The following is a 27,972-nucleotide window of genomic DNA, read 5'->3' as shown; positions in this document are numbered from 1 at the left end:
CCAGGAACCTGGGGAACTGTGAGTTAGGTAAACACCGTTTAAAAGGAAACTCAAAGCGTGCCGTCTTTTTGACCAACCTGGTAGTGGGAACATGGGCTTCACGTCCACACGAGTCATGGTGTACACGACTCCTCAGGGGCTGCCCTTCTGCCTGAACTGCCTGGCCAACCCCTTGGGGCCAAGGCAGGAGGTGGGTTTAATCCCTGCCCCCACCCTGAGGGCACAAGCCTTGGGCTTGTGAGCAGCCGATGGCAAGCAGGGTCTCCTAACAGCTCCTCTGTGTGTCCCTGCAGACCTGGCTCCATACAATGGAGAAGCTGGTGGGAGGACTCCAGCCGGAGTGAGAGAGACCGCCCCTCTAGTGCACACCATAGCTTATTTGCATGGCTTCCTGGAGTCCACAGAAGCAGTGCCCAACAACAGACATCCAGAGTAACTTCTGCAGCAACCAGCAGGTCTTAAGGAATTACCAGGTCAACATTTTTATTCATTCATTCATTTATTCATTTGTTCTGCCTGTGCAAGGCAGCCTCACTCCCAGGCTGTCAGCAGGACTTTTTTCTTCTCTTTTGTACAGATCTGGTTCTTGGCTTTTCTCCTTGACTCAGTTGACCTCCTGCCCCTCACAGCAGGGTAAAGACTTGCATATCACTGACAGGCGGCTCGGAGTCAGCCTTGGAGTCGGCCTTCCATGCCCAGCCCTGAGGCCACCATGCCACGCTCCAGTTGGCTCAAGCAGTGAGAGGCAAAACCAGCTCCAGGGCCAGGTGGACGGGCGGCTTCTCTCCTGCCTCCAGTCTCTCAAATGCTGACCTTGCCTCTGAATGAACAAGCAAAACAAAGGAATAAATGAATGAATAAAAATTTTGACCTGTTAATTCCTTAAGACCTTGATAGGTATTCGTGGGTAAACAATTTTATACCATTTTATAAAACTGTTTTCAGCTGTTTGTAGTCAGGGTCGGGTGCCAGGCACCTAGACAGACCCCTCCCCATTCCCAGGAAGGTTTTGGCCAAACCTGCATCCACCACCTTGGCATGTCAACGCATTCGAGGTCCTGGCAGGCCCTGACTCAGCAGGACCGTCTCACCCTCCACAGCCACCACAGCCACGTGGGCCAACACCCAGCGCGTGCCCCACTGCCCCACGCCTCTCTGCCAGCGCAGCTCTCCCCCAACCTTTTGTATTAAGGGACAGCACCGAATGAACAAGGGAGGCTGGAATGGTGGCATTATTCAATCAAATATACAGAGTGCTTCCTTTAATATGTACACATTTACAAAAATGCACTTTCACGAGGAGGGGCAGCCGGGGCCGGCAGGTGGGCAGCGCCTGGTGCCACGGCACGCGTGGACAGTTGCGAGGGGTCTGTGTGAAGGCACTTGTCACGAGCTTCAATACTGCTGCCGTCCCAGGATGGGAGAACTGGGCAGCAGGAAGGGCACTTCTGAAAGCACAGTGGAGAGATCGCTGGAGCGGGCGTTCTGGGCAGGAGGAAGCACAGACGGCAGGCGGGGTGGACTGGCCAGCAAGCGCAAGGTTGACCTCCTGGCCTTGGGCCACGCCGATGACCTCAGGCCCCACTAACAACCACAGGTGCGCCAACAGCCACGGGCCGTGCCGGCGGCCGGGGCCACATCAATAACCAGCGTCCCACCGACCACCGTAGGTCCCACCGACAGCCACAGGTCCCATTGACAGCCACGAGTCCCACTGACAGCCACAGGCCACACCATCAGCCATGGGTCCCACCAACAGCCATGGGCCACACCAACACAGCCATGGGTCTCACCAGCACTTTGGCCTGGAGCCACAGAGAAACCCGAGTGAGGAATAAAAGGAAGATTCTGTAAACAGTGCACAACCTCTGGTAACAAACGCTATGATTTGGTGAGGACGCAGACACCCTTTGTTCTCTCCTGCCATACAGCGAGTGCCACGCACGGAAACTTTACAAAAATAGCAACTATCCGAGAATACTCCATTGTTTTCGGCCTGACAGTTACTGAATAATTTATACAAGGTTAAAGAAACGTAGAAAATAAACATTTGTTTTTTGTTTTTGGTGGTTTTTTTACACAAAATAAAGAAACTATGCACATGGCCTCAGCCTGCGGGTCCGGCGGACGGCATGGCTCCCATCGAGGGCCCTGGGTCCCGGCCCAGCTGGCGGCCGCCCCTACTCCTTGCCGGCGTAGCGGGCCTCATTGATGCTCCTGACCGCGCGGTTGTCCACTTTGAGGCCTGAGGCCCAGGGGGCCGGCCTCCCCGGCGAGCGGCCAGGATCTTTGGTGAATTTGTGTGAGAGGAACTTCTCTGCCTCCAGGGAGTCCTCCTCACCGCGGCCCAGATCCTCGTCCTCCTCATCCTCCCTGACGCCCGCGTGGCCGGCCGGCCCGGGCAGCGCCTCGTCGGCCCTGCGCGGCGGCGGCGTGAAGTTCTTGCACTGGTAGAGCACGTCCTTGTGGCCCCCCGGCCGCTCGATGGGGTTGCGGATGGGGTTGAGCGGGGCCCACTGGTTGTTGGTGCTCTCCTCCCGCGGCAGCCGGCTCCTCTCCCGCTCTTTCCTGCGCTTGCGTGTCCACCACACGCACAGGACCACGCACGCCAGCCACAGCACGCTGAAGGCACCACACAGCACGGGCACCAGCAGACCTGGGGACCGGGGAGAAGAGCCGGTGGGCACTGAGGCCTGGGCGCCTGTGGGGCACTAGCCACACACACCCAGGCCTGGGAGGGCCCTGCTGGCCAGGCGGCCGGGCCCCACCCTCTGGTTCCTGGCTTGTGGGGAGGGTCCCAGGACGGGGGCTGGGCGGCTGGGGCAGCAGGTGCCAGGGACTTCTGTGTTCCTGGTGGCTGGCAGGATCAGCCGGCTCTGTGCCCAGTGCCTGAGTTGCCTGCCTGGTGCCTTCCCAGGGGCCCACGTCCCGTGCTCACCTGTGGAGGAGCCGCCCATAACGACTGTCTCCACCTTGACCTCGGTGACAGCCAGGAGCAGTGAGCTGTTCCCCCACTGGGTGATGGCAGCCACGATGGCGTGGGCCGCGCCCTGGATCAGGCTGCTGTCGGGCAGGTCCCTGGCAGGGCTGAAGGACTGCGGCAAAGAACGGCATTGGGGGGATGGCCCAAGGGCTCCAGGCTCCCAGGAGCCTGCCCCCAATACTGAGGCCCTGGCCACGCTGCAGCATGGTGGGCGCACGGGAGACAAGACCCCGGGGTCCTGCAGTGGTGACCTCACCACCAGGCAGTGAGTGGGGAGTGGCAGGGGGAGGAGTGGAGGGGTGGAGGGTGTCCCCGTCTGGGCGCACAGGAGAGCCCGGGGTCCTGCGGTGGGGACCTCACCACCAGGCAGTGAGTGGGGGAGGTGTGTGGCCCCATTCACTGACGCCTGCTCTGAGATGACCATCCCTTCTTGTCAGCTCCCAGCCCCTACCCCCACCTATGGGCCACACTCCAGGGGCACCACAAACCTAGTGCCTTCACGAGGCCACAGCAACCCGGGGCTGTGCCCCTACCTCCACCACGTCCCTGATGGTGCCGTGACCTGTACTGGCACATTTCTCACATCTTCCCCCTGCTCCTACTGCCCTTCCATCACCCAGCAGCACCCATCCATGTCCCCCACCCCCTCTGTGGCCTCAGGGCACCAAAACACTGCACGTCCCTCCTGTTTCTGGCCATGGCCTCCACCCACCACGCTGTGCCATGGCCACACCCACTGCTCTGCACACCCACCCACCATGTGCCAGAACATTCCCTCCCCTCTCCGGGCACGTCTCCACACCAGTCTCACCTGACCCCCTTGGTATCCATTCACATCTGACACCCCCCAGGGCCAGGGCAGGTGCCAGTCCCAAGGCAGGCCTCCCAGGGCCGACTAAGCCCACGGACTCTCCTGCTGCCTGTGACGTAGGGACACAGGCAAAACCAGAGCAGGAGACTGGGCGAGGATGCAGCTGCAGGGGAAGCGGGCTCCACACCACAGCCCTGCATTTCCCTGATGCTGGCCGGGCCCAGGGAGCAGTTCCACAGGCCTGCAGCGTGGGCAGCGAGGGGCTGCAGCCCCAGCCAGGGGAGACATGCCTGCCTGCAGTCCCTCTGCACCAGGACTAGCCTCGCCAGAGCCTCTGCCCAGCATAGCCAGGACCTGCATAGTACAGGACCCAGGGCCCACCCAGGTGCTGCTCCCCATTGGGCACTCACCACGGCCACCTCCACAGCACTGGCCCCTGAGGACGCCCGGTCACAAAGCAACACCAGCAGGCGGTCCCGTGCCACAGCCCTCGTGGCTGGCAGGGAGCGGATCCCGGAGCAAATGGCGCCCACCGTGGTGCCCTGGGCAGAGACAGGCAGTGCATGGGCAGGGCAGGGCCGTGAACCTGACACCTACGTCCCTGGACTGGCGCTGTGGGTACACGCAGGACACATCCTACAGCCTGCCCAGGAGAGCAGAGCAAGGATGCCAAGGGCCTGGGGGGGCAGCTTCCCTATACCAGGAGGCAGGAGTGACGGTGCCCACCCGCCCATCCTCATGGCGGAGCCAGCTCCACCTGCAGCCCAGTGGGGGAAGGAGAGGCAGGGCAGGGTACAGTGGGTCTCCTCCAGTTCTGAGCCCCTCCTGAGAGACAAGGGCCCAGCTTCAAGCACACAGCAGACAAAGGTGGGTCCTTGGCCAGGGCAAAACTGCCCACGGAGCTGCAGCCCAAGAGCTGGGGCGAGGCAGCCATGGCGCCGTCAGTCCAGGCCCTCAGGACAGCTGGACAAACAGGCACCCCCAGCTGGCTGCTCTCCCAGCCTCCTCTGCCACCTCCACCCAGCACCAGGCCTAATGCCCCCATCATCTGACCCCATAGGGCCACTCTCTGTGACCAAGAGTGACTCTGCTCAGCCAACCAGGGCCTCCCTGCCCCGCGGGGCTAGGCTTTGGCCACGCCACAAGCAGATGCCAGCGTGTGGCCTCTGCAAGCTCAGATGCCACCAGGCCCCTCACCTGGGGCACGTGGTCACGGTTGAAACGCAAGGTGAGGCGGGCACAGTTATTGTCCAGGTGGCCGGAGCGTGGCAGGCAGGGGGTGCTTGGTGGCTCTTCGGCACCACACTCCCCCCAGGCCTCACAGGGTGGTCGCAGACACTGGCCTGGGGCCTTCTCCAGGCACCTTTGCCCCGGCGGGCACTGGGCGCTCAGGGCCTCGGGCTGGCCGGTCAGCAGACAAGGCTTCCATCCGCACCACACCTGGGCAGGCATGCACAGGAGGGTCAGATGCAGACGCACAGGAGGGTCAGATGCAGACGCACAGGAGGGTCAGATGCAGGCACACAGATGAGGACCCACAGGCAGGCACAGGCCCCATGCCAGGGAGGGATACCGCCCAGGTCTGTGAGCCCCAAGGCCCAGCCCACCCCCCACCCCGGGCTCCCAGGGAGACAGGCCAAGCTCAACATCAGAAAGGGCAGCCGGAGCAAGGCAGGACCCAGACCAGGCCTCAGTTTTCCCAACTGCACATCGAAGCATGGGGCCTGGCTGAGCTCCCTCCTGCCTGGGTGTCCCTCAAGTGGGGGCAGACAGCTCTCAGTCCATCCTGACCCCAGCACCCGCCTCCTGATCTCACAGAGTGGTCAGGGTCAGCGTGCACCAGCCTCAGGTAGGGCAGGGAGGCTCACGGGCAGCCCGCACCTTGCTGCAGTCACGGCGGCCATCCAGGCAGCGGCAGCTGTTGCAGTCTTCCACCCAGGAGCTTCCGTGTGGGAACGGAGTGCCCCGGGACCAGCAGGACCTCCCAAACCCGATCACTGTGGGGAGAAGGGGCTCGAGGGTCAGCAGTGGGCATCTGGCCCTCGGGGCTGGGTGTCACCCATGCCCTTCAACCCGCCCCAGCCCCGGGCAATCACACGGGGCCTACCTTCCTGGCACCGGGGGCCGGCTCGGCCAGGTGGGCAGCTACAGCGATACCCATTGATCTCATCCACACACGTGGCCCCGTAGGCACAGGGCGAGGACTGGCACTCGTCAATGTCTGCAGGGAGAGCCGCCGCTGCTCAGTGCAGTGAGGCCAACGCCCACCGCAGGACCGGCATGGCCTAGGGCAGCGGGGAGCCAGTGGCACACAGGCGCAAGCCCCAGGACGATGAGGAGCCGCCCCAGGGCCAGCAAAGAGGCCTCGCCAGCCCTGCATGACCCACCTGCCCCAGAGCCCAAGCTGCTGCCTGCCTGAGGCCTTCCTGAGCCCAGCCTAACCCTGGCCCAACAGCACCCTCCTCCATCTGCTTCTGCAGTGGGCCTGTCCCATCCTGGGTTAGCCCCAGCTGCTGCGTCGGACCAGCCAAGGGGTGCTGGACAGACAGCTGGGCCAACACCCAGGGACGACAGTCCTGCGGCTACAGAGGAGCCCACGTCAGGCTGCACGCTCCACCCCCACAGCTCCCTTGGCCCCGGACTGGTCCCCCAGGCTGGGGGCCCCCCACTTAATCACTTGGCAGGGTACACTGCAGGAACCCCACAGGGAACAGACGTGGGGAAACTGAGGCTCAGAAGAGAGGCAGGAAGTGGTTGTGGCCACACTGCCCTTCAAGGGATGTGGACATTGATGTCCCCAGACTCCTGACACCTCGGCTGGGTTGAGGGGCTCCGAGGCCTGGGGCTGTCAGGCCACTCACTGATGCGGCAGTCAGGCCCCGCGAAGCCAGGCGCACACTCGCAGCGGAACCAGTTGACGCCGTCAACACAGATGCCACCGTTGTAGCTGCAGAGCAGAGAGTGGGCATCAGGCGGCCCCCGTGGTATGCCAAGTCCCACCCAGCCCTGCTGCGGCCCCCAGGGTGCCACTCACCAAGGCAGAGGGTTGCAATCGTTGGTATCTGGTTTGGGAGAAGAGAAGGCAGGGGATCAGTACCCACCCCCCAAGTGTGCCAGGCACTGTCCAGGCTGGCTCGGCGTGATCAGGCTGTGGGGCTGGGGAGGGTCATCAAGGAGGGTGCCTTCTGCTGGGGGCAGGGGCAGCAGGGGGAGGGGCTGGCAGAAGGGGATGGGGGGTGAGTCGGTGCGGGGATGTTATCTGGGTGGAGGAACTCGGCCCCTGCCCACACCCTCCCACACTCACTGTGAGTGCAAGTGCGACCCTCCCAGCCGTCCCGGCAGATGCAGGAGAAGGAGGCCCCGCTGCCCACGCAGGTGCCCCCATTCACACAGGGGTTGGGCAGGCAGCTGCTGTTCTTGGCTGTAAGGAGAGGAGGAGGAGGGAGCTTCTCACCTGGCCCTGGGTCTCCATACCACGCCCCCAACCCAGACAGGGCAGACAGACCCAGGGGCAGGGGGCAGGTGTGGCCCTCAAAAAGGACCCCTTGGCCCATCAGGCCCAAGGGAGCAGCGCCTGGGAGGGCACATGCCCGGTGGTCACAGGGGCACTGGGGGCTCCTCACCGACGGCGCAGGTACTGCCCTTCCAGCCGGGGGGGCAGGCGCAGCGGAAGGTGTCGCCGCTGTCGTAGCAGGTGCCGCCGTTGCTGCAGGTGTAGGCATCACACTGGAACTCGCCTGTGGGCACATGGGCCGCTCAGCAGGCAGACCCCAGACCACCAGGGCCGGGGTCCTGGGGGCAGTCCCCGCGGCCGGGGCCTGCGGACACTCACGTGAGTGGCAGGTCTTGCCCTTCCAGCCGTCGTCGCACGCGCAGTAGAAGTCATTCACCAGGTCGTAGCAGCGGCCGCGGCTGTGGCAGGGATCGGGAAGGCAGTCGTTGGGATCTGGGGGTGAGGACGCCGGTCAGCGGGCGGGGGGTCACCGGCGCTCAGGGAGGGCTTCCCGGGGGAGGAAGCACTGGAGCTGGGCCAGGTGAGGACAGAGAGGGGCGGGGAAGGAGCGTCGGGCGGGGGGAGCTGGCCCTGGGCATGGGGGCAGCCTGAGATTCCACCCCATGGTGGCAGCACCCTCTGGCCAGGCCCTTCTGGGTACCCGGCCCGCCGCACCCAGACAGGGGCCCACCTCAGGGTGATGAGGGGCCCACAGGGGTGGAGGCACAGGCCGTGCGGGCGGGTGCTGGGACACTCACTGGTGTCGCAGAGCTCGCCCTCCCAGCCGCTGGGGCAGAAGCAGCGGAAGGCGTCCACCTCGTCGATGCATGTGCCCCCATTGTGGCAGGGCTGGCCCAGGCAGTCGTCAATGTCTGCAGAGGCAAGCGGGGTGAGCCAGGACCTCAGGCCAGGCCAGCCCCACCACCAGCCTGCTGTTCGCAGCCACTCACTCTCGTGGCAGTAGGTGCCAGTAAAGCCGCTGTCACAGATGCAGGAAAAGTTGCCCCCTGGTTGGCTGACGCAGTGTCCATGGGGGCCACACACGCCGGAGGCTGCTGTGCCAGGCATCCCAGGCCCTGCGTCTGACCCGCAGCCGTCGATCACTATGGCAGGCAGTACAGTCAGGAGTCAGGCCCGCCCCTATCTCACCATCTCCCCCACCACCCCATGCCGCACCCAGCACCTCTGCAGGCCCCGCCAGGGCACGGCTCGCGGGGCACGGAGCAGTTCTTGCCACCAAAGTCATCGGGGCAGGCGCAGTAATAGTCACCCTCCAGGTTATAGCAGCGAGCGCCGTTACGGCAGGGGCTGGGCTCACAAAGATCGACATCCACCTGCAGGGTGGGGGGTGCCTATGAGAGCCCAGGCCCAGGCCCAGGCCCAGGCCGGGAACACAGGCCAGGCCTCTGTCCACACGAAGGCAGATCCCTGGGAACCCCCAGGCCCCTCCGCCCTGGGCCTGACAGTGCCAGCCAGAGCCCAAGACCCCTGCCCACCCGAGACTGCCCAGGCCTTGTCAGCTGAACGCAGTTACCTGTGGGCCGCCACCCCCACCTCCACTGCAGCCCAGCTCCTGAGCCCCTCACACACTGCCTGACCACCCTCAGAGCCAAGACTGTGGGTCTTTTCCAGGGCCAGCCACTGCCATGCTTGCAGGTCCTGAGGTCAGACCCCTGCCCGGGCCCCAAGAAGCCCTCTGCACAGGAAGCCTATCCTCTGCCCCAAGGTCAGGGCAGGACTGCGGGCGGCCGAGGGTGGTAGGGAGGTGGATGGGGGGAGGCAGGGAAAAAGGGGAGGTAAGGGGAGGGGGTGGTAGGGAGGCAGGTAATGGGGAGGCAGGGTTGGGTGAGGTGGGGAAGGGGGTGGTAGGGAGGTGGGTGGGGGAGGCAGGGTTGGGTGAGGTGGGGAAGGGGGTGGTAGGGAGGTGGGTGGGGGGAGGCAGGGTTGGGTGAGGTGGGGAAGGGGGTGGTAGGGAGGTGGGTGGGGGGAGGCAGGGTTGGGTGAGGTGGGGAAGGGGGTGGTAGGGAGGTGGGTAGGGAGAGGCAGGGTTGGGTGAGGTGGGGAAGGGGGTGGTAGGGAGGTGGGTGGGGGGAGGCAGGGTTGGGGAGGTGGGGAAGGGGTGGTAGGGGTGGTGGGGAAGGGGGAAGGCAGGTTACTTTGGAGACAGGGGGAAAGGGGAGGTTGGGGGAGGGGGTCCAGTACCAACAGATGGTCAGAGGGAGGTGAGAGCATCAGCCCTGAGAAAGATGCCCACTTCGACCCAGGACTCACCTGTGACAGGTGTATGCCCCTCCGCCATCAGGCACCCACCCTACCCCATGTGCTCTGCCCACCAGAGCCCCCTGCCCTCCAGTTCCGAGGGACTGCACAAATGGACAAATAGGCCTGGGCAGCCAGCAGCCCGGGGGTTCCTAGCCCAGGCCACCAGGAAACCCATCACAAGCCAGGGCCACAGGGGGCCAAGCCTGGTGACCTGTGACAGCCCCGCCTGCCCACCTGGCACCAAGTGGAGGGCTGAGCCTGGGACACCTTGGGGACAACTCTCCCTGCAGCACCCCTGGGTCACTCAGGCCCCATGGTCGGGGGACGAGGCCTGCCCTACAGCTCCCAGAGCAGCAGGAGGGGCAGGGTGACCAGGCAGACCTCACCTCACAGAGAGGCCCAGAGAAGCCCTGGGGGCAGTGGCAGTGGAAGCCGTCGGCCAGGTCCTCGCAGAGGCCGCCGCTATGGCAGGGGCTGCTGGCACACTCGTCTCGTTCCAGCTCGCAATGCCGGCCTCCGAAGCCCCGTGGGCACACACACTGGTACCCGTTCACCAGGTCCTGGGCAGGCCAGCCAGGTGAGCCTCCCGCAGGCACCCCAACAGCCCCGCAGCACCCACACCACACACCCTCCCAGCCCCGCCTCACCTTGCAGGTGCCCCCGTGCTGACACTGCCCACGACAGTCGTTGACGTCTGGGGGCAGAGGAGCAGGGTCAGAGGCGGGGTCCCATGTGCCTCGGCCCACCCGCCGGCGCCCACCCCCCATACTGACTGATGTGGCAGTTGATGCCCTTCCAGCCCGGGATGCAATCACAGTAATAGCCGCCAATCAGGTTTTTGCAAGAAAAAGCATTAAGGCACGGCTTCCCTTCACACTCATTGGCGTCTGTGAAAGAGACAAGGGGGAGCCATGGGGCTCAGGCCCTGCCTGCCCTGCAGCACCGGCACCTGGTGCCCACAGCCCAGCAGCACCAGCGGCAGCCCCAGCAGCCCACATGCGCGGCCCACATTCCTGTGCACACACGCGGAGCCCTTACCCAGCTGGCAGGTGGCCCCCACCCACTGCTCGGGGCAGATGCACTCGAAGCCGTCCACCTGGTCCACACAGGTGCCACCGGCCGCACACGGGTTCGAAGCACACTCATCAATGTCTGCAGAGGGTGGAGAAAGGTGGGGCCCTGGCAGCGTGAGCCGTGGGAATAAGGTCCCCGTGGGCAGGTGGCGCCGCAAGCCTGGGTCTTCCTGCCACTTGTCCTCGCCAAGCCAGCCGCAGCCACACGTGTGCACTTGACCACTGCACCCCATCCCCGGCGAGTTGCCTCACTCTCAGACCCCCACTGATGCTAGGCAGGAGTCCCCCACTCGCGTGCAGACACTCACCAAGGGCACAGGTGGGCCCGCTCCAGCCCGATGGGCAGTGGCATTCGAAGCCGGACGGCACCTCATGGCAAGAGCCCCCATTGGCACATGGGTTGGAGGTGCAGGCGTGCTCAGCTGTAGAACCACGGGGAGGGGACAGAGCTGGCAGCCAGGCCCCCAGCTTTCCACAAGCACTCCTCCCCAAGCACACAGGTTCCCAAGCTGGGGGTCAGGGGCCCACTACACAGGAGGCCAGAGGGATGGGGCCTGACCGGCTCCCCAGGGAACCAGTCCCTGCCTGGCCAGAACTTGGGTGGCCAGCCCCCCCACGTACCCTTCTCACAGTTCCTGCCTGAGTAGCCGTCAGGGCAGGTGCAGCGGTACTGGTCGGGCTCCGCGTTGATGCACGTGCCTCCGTTGGTGCAGGGGTGGTGGCTGCCACAGTAGTTCAGGTCTGGGGGCAGGGGTGGGATGCTCAGGGGAAAAGCCGGCCCCCAGCTCCCCCACAACCCACACTTCGATGGCAGAGCATTAGGCCCGCCGCCCCCCGCCACTACCCTTGTCGCAGAGCAGGCCGCCCCAGTTGGTCTCACAGTTGCACTGCCAGGGCTCCACACAACTGCCATGCACGCAGCCGGGGTATGGGACACACTCATCGCAGAACCTCCCTTGCCAGCCGTAGCTGCACCTGGGGGAAGGCGGAGGGGCGCAAGACCCAGTGAGCTGTGGCGCCTGAAAGGGTGGCAGGGGAGCCAGGCACAGTCACCCACGCTGCACCCGGGGCCGGCGGGCGGCCTCAGGCCTTTGAACTGGAGCAGCCCGAGCCAGGCAGGGGTTACGGCCCCGCCGGCCAGCCCCACTGTCACGGGCATTCCCGGCCCCTGGCTGCCAACGGTCAGCCCCAGCTGTCCCGTCACTCCTCCCTGAGCTATTTTGGGACTCACCCGTGAGCTTGGCCCCGACGGCAGGCGCCAGGAAAGGAAGGCCCTGCTGGGACCCCGGGGATGAGAATGCCGGCTTGGACTCACAAGGTGCTGCCGGGGCCGGGAGGCACCAGGGGCTGGGTAGGCCGGCGGGCAGCAGGGGAGCAGTCCTGGCCCTGCCTCGGCCATGTGGCCCTGGGCACAGCATGTGCCCTCGCCCCCACCTCAAAGGCAGTCATTTCGCTCGCTCCCAGTAAAGTCCCACAAGGTACCCATCTCACAGATGGGGCTACTGAGGCCCACCGGCCAGCCTGGGCCAGCCCTGCTCAGGGTAGTTCCTGACCCTGCAGGAGCTCCAGCTGCACCCCCAGGACACAAGCCCCAGGCCTCACCCTGCCCCAGGCTATTGGCCAATGTCCCGTCTTGGGAGTCCCCCAGGAGAGGGCAGGTGACCAGGGTAGAACTTGGCCTGATTTTAGGGTGCCTCCGTCAGGGGAGAGAGCCTGCAATGACAACACCCCAAGGCCTCAGCGGGCTGCCATCCAGGCCCTGCTGGGACTCCCGGGGGGCCCTTCCTAGAACTCTCCGGTCCTGCAGGACGGGAATGTCATCCAGGCCACGTCACTTCCACACCGGCACCCGCCACACTTTATTTTTGTAAAAGGAAAGAACCACGGCCCTTCCTGAGCCGCCCTCAAGCCACACAGCCAGCACCGAAGGCCTATCAGCCCAGTTTGGCTGCCATAAATGGGGAAACTGAGGCTGGGGAGAACGTGTCTCCAGTATCCAGCCCAGCATGCACAGTGGTCCATGTGGGTGGCCTCACATCCCGCCTGGAATCCCTCCTCCACGGACACAGAGACCCAGGCTCAGGGCGGGGCTGTGACACACCTTGGGTCGTCTACCAGACAGCGGCCACAGCCAGGCTCAGAGCCCAGACCTCGTGGGTCCCAAGGGCGTGCTCTCCACTCTGGGCGGGGCAGCCCACACCAGGCCCCCACCTCCTGGTTTCCCCAGCCAGCAGCCCCAGGGCCCTGGAGAGGCGGCGGCAGGAAGGCAGGGCCATCTCCGCAGCATCCGGTGGGGGGGGCGTCCTGCACTGGAACCTGAGCCGAGGCTGTCGGCAACAGCTGGGCCTCCCCTACAGCGCCAGCAAGAGGGGCAGGCGGAGCTCACCTACTGCCCCCACCCACCAGGCCCCCCGGACTCCAACTCCTCATCTTCCTTCGGGGAAAGGGCAGGGATGGCCAACTTCCCTGCTGCCTTCCTCCAGCCTTGGTGGGACACTCCAGCTGCCAGCCAGCAGCCATCCAGGGAGGGTGGCACTGCCTCCAGGTTGTGTGATGCATACTGGGCCCTACATCTACACCTGCCCAGACCAGGTCCACCCTGTCGCACTTTCTGAGCTGACCTGAGACCCGCTTTCAACCTGCCGGGAATCCCTGTGTATGCGAGTGACCGGGTGAGCAGTCCCAGCCCTGCTGCCGCCCTGCTCTGGGACTGGCCAGGAAAGCTCCTCACGGTACCCTCCAGGCCACTCAACCATGGGGCCTGTGGAAGGGTCACCCACCTCCCCATCTTGGCTCCCAACTCAGCTGGTTCCCAAACTCCCCCACTCGTCTCCAAAACGCCACACTGTGTGACCCTGGGGACATCATTTAGCCTCTCTGTGCCCCAGTGTCCCCGTCCCATGGAGGCAAACCCACTCCTCAGAGGGAGGTCCCGGACCCCTGCAACCCAAGGCTGGCTGGAGGGCGGCGCTCACCTCCACCTGCTGTCTCTCCACCCACTCGCGCCCCTCTCGGGTTCCCCAGCTTGCTCATGCACACTAAACGCCACGGCTCGAAGCCCATGCCCACCCCAGCCCCTGGGCCCCAGCCCCTCTGGTTGCCCTGCTGACTTCTCTGCTCCACTCTAGGGCAAAGCTGCCAGACCCCCTGGTTGGATCCCCCCACACCCTGGTCGGGGTCCAGAGGCCTCCACTGTCTGGACTTGGCTGTAGGACCCCAGCCACTCCCTTGTGGAGGCCCTTGCTGGCTCCTCAACCATCCGCCCTGACCTGCGGCAGCTGGGACTTGCTCCTTGGCCTCTCTCCTCTCTGTCTTCCCTCCTTCGCCGTCTGGGCTTTCAACACCACCTGAATGACACCCCCCACGGGCCCCACGTGGCACAGGCCAGGCCTCTCCAACGAGCTTTCTGGGTGTCTCCGGGGAAAGGACAGGCATCGCCTCTCCACATCCACCGAACCTCGGCCCCGCCCGATCCTCTGCGGCACTCCTCCTTCAGCCACGATGGCTCTGCTATTCAGCAGCTTGGGGTTCTTCCTGACCCCACACCCTTCCTCCTTGATCAAATCCATCCACAAACCCCTGGGCTCCACCCCACGATGTCTGCAGGACCCGTGCCCCTCTCCCCCTTCATCCCGCTGGCCCCTCCCCCATAACCCCTACATGCCCACAGCAGCCTCCTCCTCACAGCCTCCCCCTCAGCCTCCCGTCTGGTGCTTCCCCACTCAACAGCTACCACAGACCTTCCACCCACCTTGCCGGGCTACAAACCTGCCAGCAGCCCCTTCCTCTCTCCCTGGTCCTGCAGGCCTCAGCTCCCACCACCGGTCTGCTCTGCTGCCCCTCGCCGGCTGGTCTCACTTGCCGGCCGCTCGCCGCCCAACCCCTCCCCATGGGCAGGGTTACCGTGTCCTCTGCCCATGCCCCATCTTCAGGTGGCTTGCAGACTCCAGGTCTCTGCCCCTTGGTGACGTGACTGTCCAGCCAGCCTCCCCAGTCTCTCCTCACTGTCCTCACAGGGCTGCCGCCATCAGACACATCCCATGCTCACACACGCACCTACTGCACTGACTAAGGAGCCTCCCGAGCTCAGGGCCCGGCTCTCACAGCTGTGTGTCCAACCTCCAGCCAGCGCCGGGCGACTCCTGAGAGCAAGGCTGTGTGTGCCAGTGAGGATGTGAGGGCAAAGGTTGGGATGGCAAAGACAGGCCGGCGGCACACTCACCTGCACTCCCCAGGCACGGTGCATCCCCCGTGGAGCAAATTACACCCTTGTTTACACACAGCTGCGAACAGAGAGGGGCGAGAGGCACAGCTGCAGCCAGCCTGGCTGCAAGGCCTATGCCCGGGGCCCTGCCCGAGGCCCTCCCTGCCCTCCACGCGGCCCGGCGGCCCCCTCACCTTCCTTGCACTCCTTGCCCATCCAGCCGTCCATGCAGGCCTTGTTGCCATACTGGTCGCAGGTGTAGTGGCCGAAAAAGTCGTTGCGGGGCCGGCAGAACTTGTTGCAGGTGGCGCTATAGTAGTTCTCGTCGCAGCGCACACGGATCTGCAGCTCCAGGTGCGCCACGTGGCCGCTGAAGTGCAGGCTTTTCCAGCGGTCCTCCGGGTTGATCATGCCGGCATGCGACACTCGCTCAATCAGCAGCTCCTCTTGGGGAGGTGGCAGAGTCAGCACAGGCCAGAGAAACCAGCCCAGCCAGGCGGCCTCCAGGAACAATGGGGACGGGGCAGAAGTCTGCGGCTGCTGCACACCGAGGGCAGGGCCCCTGGCCAGGCTGCTACAGAAAGCTCAGGGCCCCGAGAGGCCTATCCCTCCCGCCACCAAGCCTGCACCCCTGCTCCCACTCTAAACGCAGAGGGTCAGGGGGCCTGGCTAGGGGCTAGGGGTCCTGTAGGGAGGGCTGCTGAGACCACGGGCTCCACAGAGAAGGCATGGCTGCTGCCAGGCGTAAGTCCCATGTCCCACATCTGTGCCCACCCACCTGCAGCCCTGCTCCAATACCTGCACCCACCTGGGCACCGTGTCCAGCCCTCGCCAGCATAGGCATGGCGCTCAGTTGCCCTCCCCTCTCCTGCGCTATGACTTGCTCCCAGAAGTGCCAAACACTGCTACCGGCCCCACCTTAAAATAAGCCTCCCCTCGGGCCCCCAAGACAGGCATAGGTCCCGTGACCCGCTGTCTAAGCCCCACTTTGAGTAAGGTTAAGGCCCACGGGGAGACCAGGGGCCAGGGGCACCACAGCTGCTGGCGCTGGTATGCAAAGTCCGTGATGCCGGTCCCTGCGCTTCGGCACAGGCTCTCGAAGTTTTCCACAATAAAAGGTGAACGGGTTCTCCAGACCCCACCTCTCCCGCCTCAAGGGCCAAGGCCTGGGGGGACACTGTGCTGGCCCACTCCCCAAAGGGCCTCCCGGCCGCCGCAGCCTCTCCAGGCTCACGTCATCAAGAGCCCTGATGACCTTGCTTGGGCCTCAGCCCACCTGTCTGTCTGCCACCCCCTCAGGGAACACCCCTGCCCTGAGCCGCTGGGGTCCCCACAGCTGCTGCTCCCCACCTGGGCACCCCCGCCGCCGTCCCTGCCCTGTAAACAGCCCTTCCACTCTGCTGGCAGCCAGGATGCCCTGGCCCGGCTCTCCCTCCTCCAACCCATTGGCCATCCCCATGCCTCCACTTCTGAGAGCAGCCAGAGCCCTTCTCACCCCCTCAGACGGCCCCTGGTCCAAGTCACCCTGACACGTCCAGATTCATGTGGCAGCTCCTCCTCGGTCTCTGTCCTGGCCCCACAGCCCACCCTCCATAAGGCAGCCAGAGCTTGTCAGGCAGAGCCCGTGTCCTCTCAGTGGCTTGCCAGCCCCATGATCTGAGCCCGGCCCTGGCTGCCCCTCCTGCACAGCCAGCCCGCTCCTGCCTGGGCCTTCACACGAGCTGCTCCCCCGGCCTGTGGGTGCTTCCTCATTCACCCATGGAAGTCATCCGCCCGTTACCCCTGCAGAGCCCTGCAAGGGCCAGCCAGCTAGCAAGTGAGCCTCAGGGAGAGGGCCGCCAAGGCTCCGTGCTCCAGTACAGACAAGTAGAGGGGTCACAAAGCCAGAGACACACGCCAGGGTGTCCCCTCCACTAAGTCACTTACATGGGCCCCAAAAGAGCACACCCAAGAGGAGAACAACATAGGCAAAGCCAGGACTGGGGAAGAGAGTGCATGCACAGCTCTGCAAATCCCAAACGTGGCCGAGCTTCCTGACAGCCAGAGCAAAAAGGGAAACAGCACACATGATCCTCAGGGTAAAGCAAGGCTTTGTCCCAAGCAGGCAGAGGACCTGGGCCCTGCCACAGGGGCCCTGAAGCTGAGAGGAGCTGCCACCTGGCCCAGGGCTCACTCACCATTCGGAGTGGTATCGTTGTCCCAGTCCCAAGCCTCCACGATGAGGGTGAAGGAGCGCTGCAGACATGGGGAGGCGTGTCAGGGGCCTGAGGCCACACCTGCCTGCCTTGTTCAGGGTGGGACAGGGCCCAGGGCTGACTCTGCCCCTGGGTCTGCCAAGCTCTGGCCCTTCCTCCCCAGCCAGGGACCCCCTCCAGAGTCCCCACAGGACCCACCACCCTCCTCATCCTCAGGCCACATCCTCTGCAGACCCAAAAATGACCCAGCTCCAGGGAAGGAGACTGCTCCTCCAGGCCACGCGGGCTCAGGGGCCTGGTCTCCCTACTGTTGGGGTGCCAGAGGCCCAGCCTGCCCTGAGCTGGCTCAAGTCAGCACGGAGCACAGGAAGAGTGACCGGGGGGAGAGGTGGGCAAAGGGCAGCCTGGCTGGAGTGGCCACAGACAGGCCCCACGGGCAGCCGGGACCCGAGCGTTTCCGGTGGAACGCCCCTTGGCGCCTCACTGGGGGTGACCACGCGAGAGAACGGGGGGCCCCATTACCACGCCGGCGGCCTCCTCCGAGGTGCACGGGGTGGCCAAGTACAGGGCGCCCGGCCAGAGGCCCCGACAGGCCGCAGCTCAGGTCCTACAGGTATACGGCACACAGGCAAACCCACACCTACCTCCACCCCGACACACGAGAGGTGGCAGGAGGGGCCCTTGCGATACAGTCGGGGAAACTGAGGCCAAGAGGTCCTGGGACTGCCCAGCACAGCCTCAGACCATGGCCACTATGCCCCCTCTGCCCCTGGGCCACCTGGCCCTTGTACCCCAGCCATGGTGACAGGCAATGCCGTCAGCCAAACAGAGATCACAGGGCTGGCCCCTGCTCCGCCTAGTGCAGCCCACAGAGACCATCACTCACAGACGTGCTCAGACAGGTGGGACCCCCGGGCCATGCCCTGTACTGCCCAGCACTAGGTGCCCACATGCCACAGCCTCTCAGCCCTCACTGCCCAGGAACCCCCAGCTCCACCCCTGGTGTGCCCTTGGCCCCTGAGCCCAGCCCCGGCTCCATCCGGGTGGGGCCCAGAGGAGGGCGCTGGGGCTGAGCCACCTCAGGGCCTGCTGGCTTCCCACCCCAGGGGATGCTGCGTTGGGCAGTGTCCAGGCAGGCCAGGCTCGCTCCATCTCTCAACGCACCCCATCCAACCAGCCCCAAGGCCTGGCTATGCTGGGGAAAACCACACTCCCCCAGCAAGGCCCAACCCCACGCCTGCCAGCCCTTCCCTGGTCATCACCCGCCACCCACCCCCCGCACGCCCCGGTGCCTCGGCCTCATCCAGCTAAGGACAGGCCTGGCCTCCCAAGACGTCTCAGAAGACTGCGCTCCCACGTCCAGCCCCTCCCCTAACCAACCTGCTGCCAGCCACACCCAGCCCAGCCTCCAGGACCCCCACCCAGTCCCGCCCCACACCTCCGACTGTCCCTCAAATATGGACAACTAGGGCCCAACACAGCTGCCCACCCTGGACCTCACTCACAGCTGTGCAACCCCGGCCCCCCCTCCTGAGCCCCCCCTGCAGAACACCCAGGGATGGCCCGAGGAGGCTCACCCAGCTAGGAGCACAGGATGGAAGTGGGGGGCCATCCCCAACCCGCTCCTAGAACCCTCCCTAGCCACGTCGAGCTGTCAACAGGCCCCTCAATCCCACCTCTTAAGTTCCCCTTAAACCCGTTTTCCCACATCCGCCATGGCCCCACCAGGCCACAGGGCCCAGTCCCTGCCCATCTCCAGGGCTCCCTTTGGTCACCAGGGCCTGCAAACCTCTGCCTATAGGCGCCAGACAATCCCCAGAGTTCCATCCACATGCCTCCCAAGACTCCATCCACACCCCTCACACAGAGCTCCATCCACACCCCCCGCCGAGCTCTGTCCACACCCCCCAGAGCTCTGTCCACACCCCCAAAGAACTCAATCCACATCCCCCAATGGGGTTCCATCCACACCCCCCAAAGAGCTCCATCCACACCCCTCAAGAGCTCTGCCCACATCCCCTAACAGGCTCCATCCACATCCCCCAACAGGCTCCGTCCACACCCCCCCAGGGCTCCATCCACACCCCCCAGGGCTCCATCCACACCCCCCCAGGGCTCCATCCACATCCCCCAACAGGCTCCGTCCACACCCCCCCAGGGCTCCATCCACACCCCCCCAGGGCTCCATCCACACTCCCCCAGAGCTCCATCCACACCCCCTAGAGCTCCGTCCACACCCCCACCAGGACTCTGTCCACACCCTCCCAACTGAGAGCACCCCTGGGCTTCCCAAGGCTCCTGCCCACCCCCACCCACCCACCCCAGCCTGTCCACCCGTCTGCCTGGAGCACTACCCTCGCAGCTGCACCTGGCCAAGCCCTTCCCCACCCCTGGTAACAGCTGGAGCACCCAGCCGCTTCCCAGGCGTCTGGCGTTTGGCTCCCTCCTTCATTCCTTCCTTCCTTGATTCACATCAAGTGTGCAGCAGGCATGCCTCTGCCACCAAGGACGACGACCTATAGCCAGCGGGGCTCGGGGAAAGCAACAGGGGGCAGGGGCTGTTTTTCTAATAAGGCCAGGCCAACGGGTCACAGTGGCTCATGCCTGTAATCCCAGCACTTTGAGGCCAAGGCAGGCAGATCACCTGAGGTCAGGAGTTCGAGACTAGTCTGGTCAACATGGTTAATCATCATCTCTACTAAAAATACAAAAATTAGCCAGCCATGGTAGCAGATGTCTGTAATCCCAGCTACTCCGGAGGCTGAGGTAGGAGAATCACTTGAACCCAGGAGGCAGAGGTTGCAGTGAGCCGAGATCGCACCATTGCACTCCAGCCTGGGCAACGAGGGCGAAACTCCATCTCAAAAAAAAAAAAAAAAGGCCAGGCCAGGCTTTGAAGGGGTGGCATTGGGATTGAGGCTGCAGGGCATGAGAAAGTGAAGGAGCTGCATGGCAGAGCCCACAAGGAGGCCCAGGGGCTGAGAACGCATAGCCCACGGGGACAGTGAGGACATACAACAGATCCAGACCCCAGCACGAACTTCCTTCCTGAGGCTAAGCGAAATGGGTGACTGTTGGGGGTCTGAGTGAGGTCTGTTGGGGTGTTGGAGGGTCTGAGTGAGGACTGTTGTTGGGGGTGTGAGTGAGGTCTGTTGTTGGGGGAGTCTGAGTGAGGTCTGTTGGGGGTCTGAGTGAGGTCTGTTAGGGTGTTGGAGGGTCTGAGTGAGGACTGTTGTTGGGGGTGTGAGTGAGGTCTGTTGGGGTGTTGGGGGTTCTGAGTGAGGACTGTTGTTGGGGGTTCTGAGTGAGGACTGTTGTTGGGGGGGTCTGAGTGAGGTCTGTTGTTGGAGTCTGAGTGAGGTCTGTTGTTGGGGGAGTCTGAGTGAGGTCTGTTGGGGGTGTTGGAGGGTCTGAGTGAAGGACTGTTGTTGGGGGGGTCTGAGTGAGGTCTGTTGTTGGAGTCTGAGTGAGGTCTGTTGTTGGGGGGGTCTGAGTGAGGTCTGTTGTTGGGAGGGTCTGAGTGAGGTCTGTTGTTGGGGGGGTCTGAGTGAGGTCTGTTGTTGGGGCTATGAGTGAGGTCTGTTGGGGTGTTGGGGGTCTGAGTGAGGTCTGTTGTTGGAGGGTCTGAGTGAGGTCTGTTGTTGGGGGGGTCTGAGTGAGGTCTGTTGTTGGGGGGGTCTGAGTGAGGTCTGTTGTTGGGGGGGTCTGAGTGAGGTCTGTTGTTGGGGCTATGAGTGAGGTCTGTTGGGGTGTTGGGGGTCTGAGTGAGGTCTGTTGTTGGAGGGTCTGAGTGAGGTCTGTTGTTGGAGGGTCTGAGTGAGGTCTGTTGGGGTGTTGGGGGTCTGAGTGAGGACTGTTGTTGGGGGTCTGAGTGAGGACTGGGACCCACCAGGCTTTAACAGTCACTCTAGCCACTGGACAGGAAGCAGCAGGACCAGGAAGCAGCAATAGTGAGGTCAGAGGATGGGGCCAGCGTGGGTCTGAGGGCAGCTCTGGCCACAGGGCAGGCAGAGGAAAGCCAGGCCTCCTGGTCTCCCGGCACAGCCACACCTGGGCTTCAGGGTCAGCAGGGAGCTCCTCTCGACTCCCAGGAAACCTCATGCCAGCCACTCAGGTAAAATTACTGCCACCTTCGCCTGAGCCCAGGGCTCCGGTTACCTGCTCCCGCAGGGACGTGTGCCTGCCCGCCCGCCGAGAGGGCCTCACCGCCCGCCAGCTGGGGTCCCTACACCTGGATGGCAGGAAGTCATCCAGAGTGAACCTGAGCCGGCTGACGGGGCGGTACCTGCCTCACCTCACCTGCCAGCCCTCCCAGCTCCTCTTCTTCCCTAGGGGCCAGCCTCCAGGACTCATTTGCCTCCTCTGTGAATAGCAACCTCTCACCCCCGTCCTTCCAGGACTCAGGTGCCTCCTCTGCGAATAGCAACCTCTCACCCCTGTCCTTCCTGCCTGGCAGGCCATGGTCTGGGACAGGGTTTTGTCAGCACCAAACCCCTAGAACACAGGAGGGACAATAGGGCCTGGATTGGGCAGGGGTTTGGGGTCACGTTGCCCTTCTAGGAATGGGGCTGGGACATGTGGGGATGTGGGCCTGGCACTGGCAGGGGCAATAGGCGATGGGTGGGCTGGGGGTCTGGGGACAGGTCAGAGACCCACCACCTACCCAGGTTCCCCAGCAAGCAGGGAGAGGAACCCAGGCCCTCCCTCAAGGCCAGCCTAGCAGGGCTATGCCCCTGCCCAGTCTCTGGAGGCCAAGGGGGAAGGGCTTCATCCCTGCGGGCCCAGCTAAGCCTCTCCCTGCAAGCCCGGCCTGACCCACCCCCACCGCACAAGCAGACCCCCAGCCCAACTTCATCTCCCACCATCTGATTGCCTCCTCCCCAGCCCGAACCCTCAAGGCTAAGTCTAAACCCCTCCTCCTGTCCCCAGGCAGGGGCAATGGCAGTGGCACAAGTCAGAGAACACGCAGACAAGGCAATAGATGTTCCACCCCAGGCCAGGGCACCTCAAAGCCCAGGGTACCCCAGGTCCAGGGCACCCCAAAGCCCAGGGTACCCCAGGCCAGGGCACCTCAAAGCCCAGGGTACCCCAGGTCCAGGGCACCCCAAAGCCCAGAGTATCCCACAGCCCACGGCACTGCATGGCCCAGCATACTCCAAGACCCAGGGCACCCAGGTCCAGGGCACCCCAAAGCCCAGGGTACCCCAGAGCCCCAAAGCACTGCATGGCCCAGCACACCCCAAGGTCCAGGGCACCTTAAAGCCCAGGACACCTCAGCCAGGCACCCAAAGCACAGAGTACCCCCCAGCCCAGGGCACCCTAGATCCAGTACACCCCACAGCCTTGTGTACCCCATGGCCCAGTGTACCCACAGTCCAGGGCACCCCAAAGCTCAGGGCACTCCAGGTCCAGGGCACCCCCATCCCAGGGCACTGCATGGCCCAGCACACCTCATGGCCCAGGGTACTCCAAATCCCAGGCACCCTAACTCCACGGCACTCCACTGCCCACTGTACCCCCAATCTACAGCATCCCAAAACTCAGGCAACCCAGGTCTAGGGCCCTACCCGGTCAAGGCCAACACAGCCTCCTAGACCTTCTGCCCCACCAACGCCCGACTCGGTTTCTTCGCCTCGGCCTCCCGCATCAGCCTCCCGCCCCCCACGGAGCACAGCGCTTGGTGCAGGCGCCAGGAGCTCCAAGCACAGACCCATTTCCTGAAACCCGAGCTTCTGAGAGGCCCAGGCCTCTGCCGCCATTGTCCCCCGAGGGAGGGAAGAGGGGGTGGGGGCAAACACCATCCCCAGGGCTCTGGGCCCAGGGCTGCAGCAGGAGGGGCAGACCAAAGCCCATCCACCACAGGAACCCACACACCCACGCTCCACGCCAGAGACCAGCCAGGGCTTTGCCTGGGTGCACCCTCCCCCCCCCAGCACCCCTCCTCTAGGTCCAGGCTCCCCCCCGTGAAGACGGTGGCAGCCGGGGCCTGCTAGCACCTGCCACAAAGCCCAGGGTACAATTGATGCCAGCCACACCCCGCTCAGGCCTGGGATGTGGGGACAGGGACCCCGCTCAGGCCTGGGGTCTAGGGACAGGGACCCCGCTCAGGCCTGGAGTGTAGGGACAGGGACCCCGCTCAGGCCTGGGGTCTAGGGACAGGGACCCCACTCAGGCCTGGAGTGTAGGGACAGGGACCCTGCTCAGACCTGGGGTCTGGCGATAGCGACCCTGGCTGGGGCCTGGGATTGCAGATCATTGTCTTCCTGCCCCCACTCCACCACCAGCAGCTCAGGCCGAAGCCTGGCTCCACAAGCACCCCTTCACTGGACTAGCTTTCTCCCCTCATAGAGACACCATGGAGCAGCCCAGGAGGGCCCCTGAGAGCCACAGTCCCCTCCTACCCAGGCCTGCTGCCTGCTCCCCAACCCGCCCCCTCCACCTCCCAGCCTTCCTATCATGCCTCAGCTTTGACCCTTCAGCCCACCCTCAGGGACCAGTGACAAACCCCCAGCGCACTCTCCAGTCCTCCCTGGCCAAGGGCAGTCCTCCCCGGCTCCTACGGTCCCCATGTTGCCTGGGCACTGAATGCCCCACCCTGCCCCCATACCAAAGCTTTGAACCAGACCCCCAATGTACAAGGCGGACATGCCCTGAGTTCTCCCCAGGGCTCTGGGCCCCAGGCCCACGGCAGGAGGAGCAGACCGATGCCCACCCAACACAGGAACCCAGATGCCCACGTTCCATACCAGACCAGCCAGCTCTCCTGGTCCCTACTGGGAAGGTGTGGGAAGGAGGGGGGTGGTCCCCAGTGTGCAGACAGGATCCCCTGAAGGTAGAGTGGGGAGGCCAGGGCCCTGTCGGCCCCAGCCCAAGCTCAGAAAAAACAGGAAGCAGAGTGGGGCTGAACCTCACACCAGCCCTAAGCAGCTTAGGTAGCCCCAGGCACAGACCTCAGCCTGGCCCACCTTGAGCCCTAGCGGGGCTGGATGCAGGGGGTGGGCTCTGTAAGAGCCTTCCTCCCTAGGGGGCAAAGGAGAGGGGAGGGAAGACTGCGAAGGGGAGGAACTGGACAGGTCTGGGAGCCAGGCTGGGGGCACAAGCAGAGCCTGAGCTGGGAGCCCAGCAGCCCCATGTGACTTCGTGAGACCCGCAATGAAAAAGCAGCACTGTGCCCTTTTCACAGGTGAGAAAAGCTCAGCCCCAGCACCTTCTGATGGCCCAGGACCTCAGGCCTCCTGAGCTGATAGACACAGGGTCAGCCCCAGGCCCACCTCCTATATCTGCAGGGCCCTCACCCATCCCGTTCTCCTCATAAGCCCAGATCTGTCACGGGGACCATGCTCCAGCCACGCCGCCCCGCACAGCTGCCCTGGAGCCCAGCACGCACATGCCAAGACAGAACAAGAAAGACCCTCGCTGGCAGGCAGGCTCCTGGACTCCTGGCTCCAGAGATGGGCCAGCCAGGAAAGCACGACTTCCAGCTGCACCTCTGAGGGCGGGGCCCTGGCTGCCCAGGTCACGGCCAACTGCCACCACCCTGCTCCTCCTTCAGCCAGCAGGTGTCCCCTGGGCCTGCCACCTACCAGGCCCCAGAGCAAAGCTCCCTGCTGCCCCCAGCATGACACTACTCCTCTCCAAACCTCCATCACCACCTGCCATGCCTACAGAGCAGCCGGGGTGCGTGCACACACGCAACTGGGAGAATGTGGCCTCACCCTGCCAGCTACAAGCCAGGGACCAGGACCAACCCAGGCTGACAACGGCCTCCTGAGGACATCTGGGGGTGGAGCTAGGAGAGGAGGGGCGGCCGGGCAGCCTGCTGGCATGTGGTCCACCACCTCTCCACATCCAAACCCTGGGCCCACCCACTGAGGGTGCTGAGCCCGAGACCAGCACAGATCTATGAGTACTAGACAGCACACAGACCCCAGCCACAAGAAGCCAGGCCAGGGTCAACAGCAGAGACCACAGGGTGGGAGAGTCACTCAGGGGGCAGGGGGCGGAGGGGGTGAATGCAGAGCCCAGACTCCCCCACTCCTCTTCCACAAGGCCCTCTCATTCCCTTTACTCCAAGGAGCCCAAAAGTCCCGAGGGCCTGGGCAGGATGCCACCCTAGCCTCCAGGCTGAAACCCCTCCTCAGGTCCCAGGGAACCTGAACTCCATCCTTGCCTTCCCGTCGCAGCCAAGTACACCTCAGCTCACCGCACAGAGCTGGACCTCGGCAAGCCAGGGCAGCGTGGCCACGGGCTGCGCCGCCCGAGTGCAAATACCAGGGTGCTGGCATCACGGCACAGCTCCCGCCCGGCAGCCAGGCCACATGGCAGGAGACCAGGACTGCCCCCAAACACGCAGCTATGCCTCTGCCCTGGCCCCCAACCCAGAGACAGGCCGCCTGCCCCCTCCTGGGGCATTCGAGGAACCGGCTGGAAGCAAGAGGCAGGGAGGTGAGCTGGCCCCGAAACCCAGTGCCCGGACTCCAAGGAAGGCAAGGGCCTGCCCGGTCCCATCCCACACCTGACCGGCTGGCCAGCGGGGCGAAGAGCCAGGGCGGACACGCGATAGCCCGCCACATTCCTCCGAGACCTCCCTGCCCCCACACCCACTGCTGCCAACTCGAGCAGAAAACACATCCTCAGGTAGCGATGTGGGGCCACGCTGGCTCAGGCCCAGGTGCAGATGACAGGCTGCGGGCCCTGCTCAGACCTGCCTGCCGTGCCGCCGTAGGGGCGAGGGGCTGGGCTTCTCACAACTGCCTGGGCCCTCCCATGCCCGCCCCTGCCTTTCCATCTGGGGGACACTTTCCCCTCTCTGAGGCCCCCGGGTCAAGGGATACCCAGCGGGGTGCTCAGGGGTTGAGGACATGGCCAAAGGAGACCACAGCCAGCTTCCAGGGGTGGGAGCTCAGGAAGGGGTGAGGATGGGGCAGCAGGCAAGGCTGCCAGCCAGGGCCTCAAAGGTACAGCACAGGACTGGGAGCCAGACACGACAGGCCCAACTGGCGCGACCTCTGCAGGGCTTGCCCTCAACTCACAATCTCTTCAGGGCCCAGGATACCAGGCGGGCACGCTCCTGTGCCTCCTGCTGGCTGGAGCCACTTCCTGGCTCCCAGATCCACCTACTCCCTGATCACAGGTCTGAATGCTCCTCTCATTCCCGCACTCACCCAGTTCCAGGCCCCCAGCACGATGACCAAGCAGGGAAGGACCTCTGGGCACCAGGACAAGGCCCTGCTCCAAGCAATGAGTTAAGGCGCCCAAGGCCTGGGCCTGCCCACCTACCACTACCCACCCGCCAGCCCACTGGTATGAGTACCTGTTTCCCAGTGACACTGGACCCCTACCACCCCCTCCTCCCAGCACGCCCAGGCCAGGGCTCCTGCCTGACAGCCCACCTGCCAGGGGAGACCAGACAGCCCCGACTCAGCTTCTGCCCTTCCAAAGAGTAACAAAACCAAAAAAACCCACAAACAGGGCAGTGCCACAGAAGGTCACAGCACCAGGATCCCACTATCTCTGCTTCTGAAGGATCTTGGGTCAGCATCGGGGGCTTCCGCCGACATAGGCGTTAGGCGATAGGCTCTCCCGGGCCTAGGTCCCACGGCGCCCGCCCGTGCCCCCCAGGCATCCAGGAAACTGCAGGGCAGGCGCCGGCTGGCCATGGGCCCGGGGCGGCTCCGTCAGGGCCTGCCCTAGACCAGCCCCAGCACGCGCTGCGCACATGCCTCCGCGGCCTGCCCGGGACCGGGGCGCCTCGCCTCGCCTCCCCACCCAGACAGACACGCGCAGGGCGACGCAGGCACACGCCGCACACCGCCGCGCACGCCGCCCCGCCCCCGCCGCGACCCCGCTCCCGGTGGCCCCGGGGCCCCGGCGCGCCCACGTGGCCAGGCGCGGACCGAGTCCCCAGAGCACGCGCCCCCTGCCGGCCCCGCCCCGCCTGGGCGCGCGCGGCTCGCACGCAGACCCGGCCGCAGGTGTTGGGGGGTCGCGAAGCGCGCGGGGCCGGGGCGCGGAGGGAGAGGGAAGGGCTGGAGTACGGGGGATGGAGCGCACGTACCGGCCAGGCGAACTGGAAGGGGATGACGACGAGGCCCGGGTCCTGGTCGCCGCCGGCCCGGGCCCGCGCCCGCGCTCGGTCCCCCGCAGCGCCCGCCGGCGGCAGGTAGAAGGAGTTGCCGCCCAGCACGGGCGTGGCGCCGTGGCCGTAGCTGCAGGGCCCCGTGGGCGTCACCTTGGCCTGGTACTCCTTAAGGCACACGCGCACGTACGTGTCGCACTCGTCGTGGCCGCAGCCCCCCGCGCGCGTTGTCCGGCCGTCGCCGTCACAGCAGGCGCCGCTCAGCAGCTCCCCGTTCACGTTCCGCAGCGCGCTCAGCTGCAGCTCGAAATAGCCCATGGGCCGCGCCGCCTAAAAATAAGGCAGCGGGAGAGCGGAGGGAGGCGCGGGCCGGGGTCGGCGGGCCGGGCGCCAGGGGTGGGGGAACAGGCCCCGCCGCCCCGCCCCCACCCAGCCGCGCCCGCCCGGAGCCCCAGCCGCCGCGCGCAGCCTCGAGGGCTTCCGAACCACGGCGGCCCCAGGCAGTGCCCGCCCGGCCCCTAGGGGCGGCCCGGTGTGCCCCGTCCGCGACTCCCGCCGCCCCCGCCGCCCCGCTCACCTGCACCCAGAGCGCCAGCAGCAGCAGCAGCCGCCGGGGCAAGCGCCCCCGGCCCTGCGCCTGCATTGCCCCCGCGACCCGCCCGCCCGGCCCCGCCGCCGCCGCCCGCGCCCGGCTCCCAGCCGCCGCGCCGGCCTCCCAGCGCCCGCCCGCCCTCCGAGCGCCCGCAGAGGCAGCGGCAGCGGCAGAGGCGGCGGCGGCGGCGCGGGCGGGATCGAGCGCAGCGCCGCGGCGCGCGGGCCTGGGCGGCAGGCGTGCAGGGGCGGCGGCAGCTCCGGCTCGCTGGCGGCCGCGCT

General features: G+C 65.1%; 1 protein-coding gene across 2 annotated transcripts; it reads right to left on the bottom strand.

The window, feature by feature from the left end:
- Positions 1-466: 466 nt before the first annotated feature.
- Positions 467-27,821, bottom strand: JAG2 (jagged canonical Notch ligand 2). 2 transcript variants are annotated; one of them, XM_030803113.1, is made up of 26 exons: positions 27,677-27,819; positions 27,079-27,429; positions 17,004-17,061; positions 15,021-15,272; positions 14,845-14,905; positions 11,467-11,597; positions 11,244-11,363; positions 10,931-11,044; positions 10,588-10,701; positions 10,323-10,436; positions 10,197-10,243; positions 9,936-10,109; positions 8,471-8,621; positions 8,238-8,390; positions 8,046-8,159; positions 7,627-7,740; positions 7,418-7,531; positions 7,099-7,215; positions 6,829-6,856; positions 6,656-6,741; positions 5,902-6,015; positions 5,676-5,791; positions 4,992-5,234; positions 4,205-4,336; positions 2,939-3,095; positions 467-2,656 (listed from the first exon to the last, which is right to left on the bottom strand). In XM_030803113.1, exons 1-26 carry the CDS (start codon positions 27,740-27,742, stop codon positions 2,181-2,183), a joined length of 3,717 nt encoding a protein of 1,238 aa, XP_030658973.1. In that variant the 5' UTR covers positions 27,743-27,819; the 3' UTR covers positions 467-2,180. The 2 variants fall into 2 exon arrangements, with proteins under 2 accessions (XP_030658973.1, XP_030658974.1); XM_030803114.1 differs by lacking the exon at positions 10,323-10,436 and having other exon boundaries at positions 27,677-27,821.
- Between the last annotated feature and the right edge of the window lie 151 nt (positions 27,822-27,972).

This window comes from Nomascus leucogenys, chromosome 22a (assembly GCF_006542625.1).
Source record: "Nomascus leucogenys isolate Asia chromosome 22a, Asia_NLE_v1, whole genome shotgun sequence".
Taxonomy (NCBI): domain Eukaryota; kingdom Metazoa; phylum Chordata; class Mammalia; order Primates; family Hylobatidae; genus Nomascus; species Nomascus leucogenys.
Note: the sequence above shows the minus strand (reverse complement) of the source record. Positions and strands in the feature narration are given on the sequence as shown.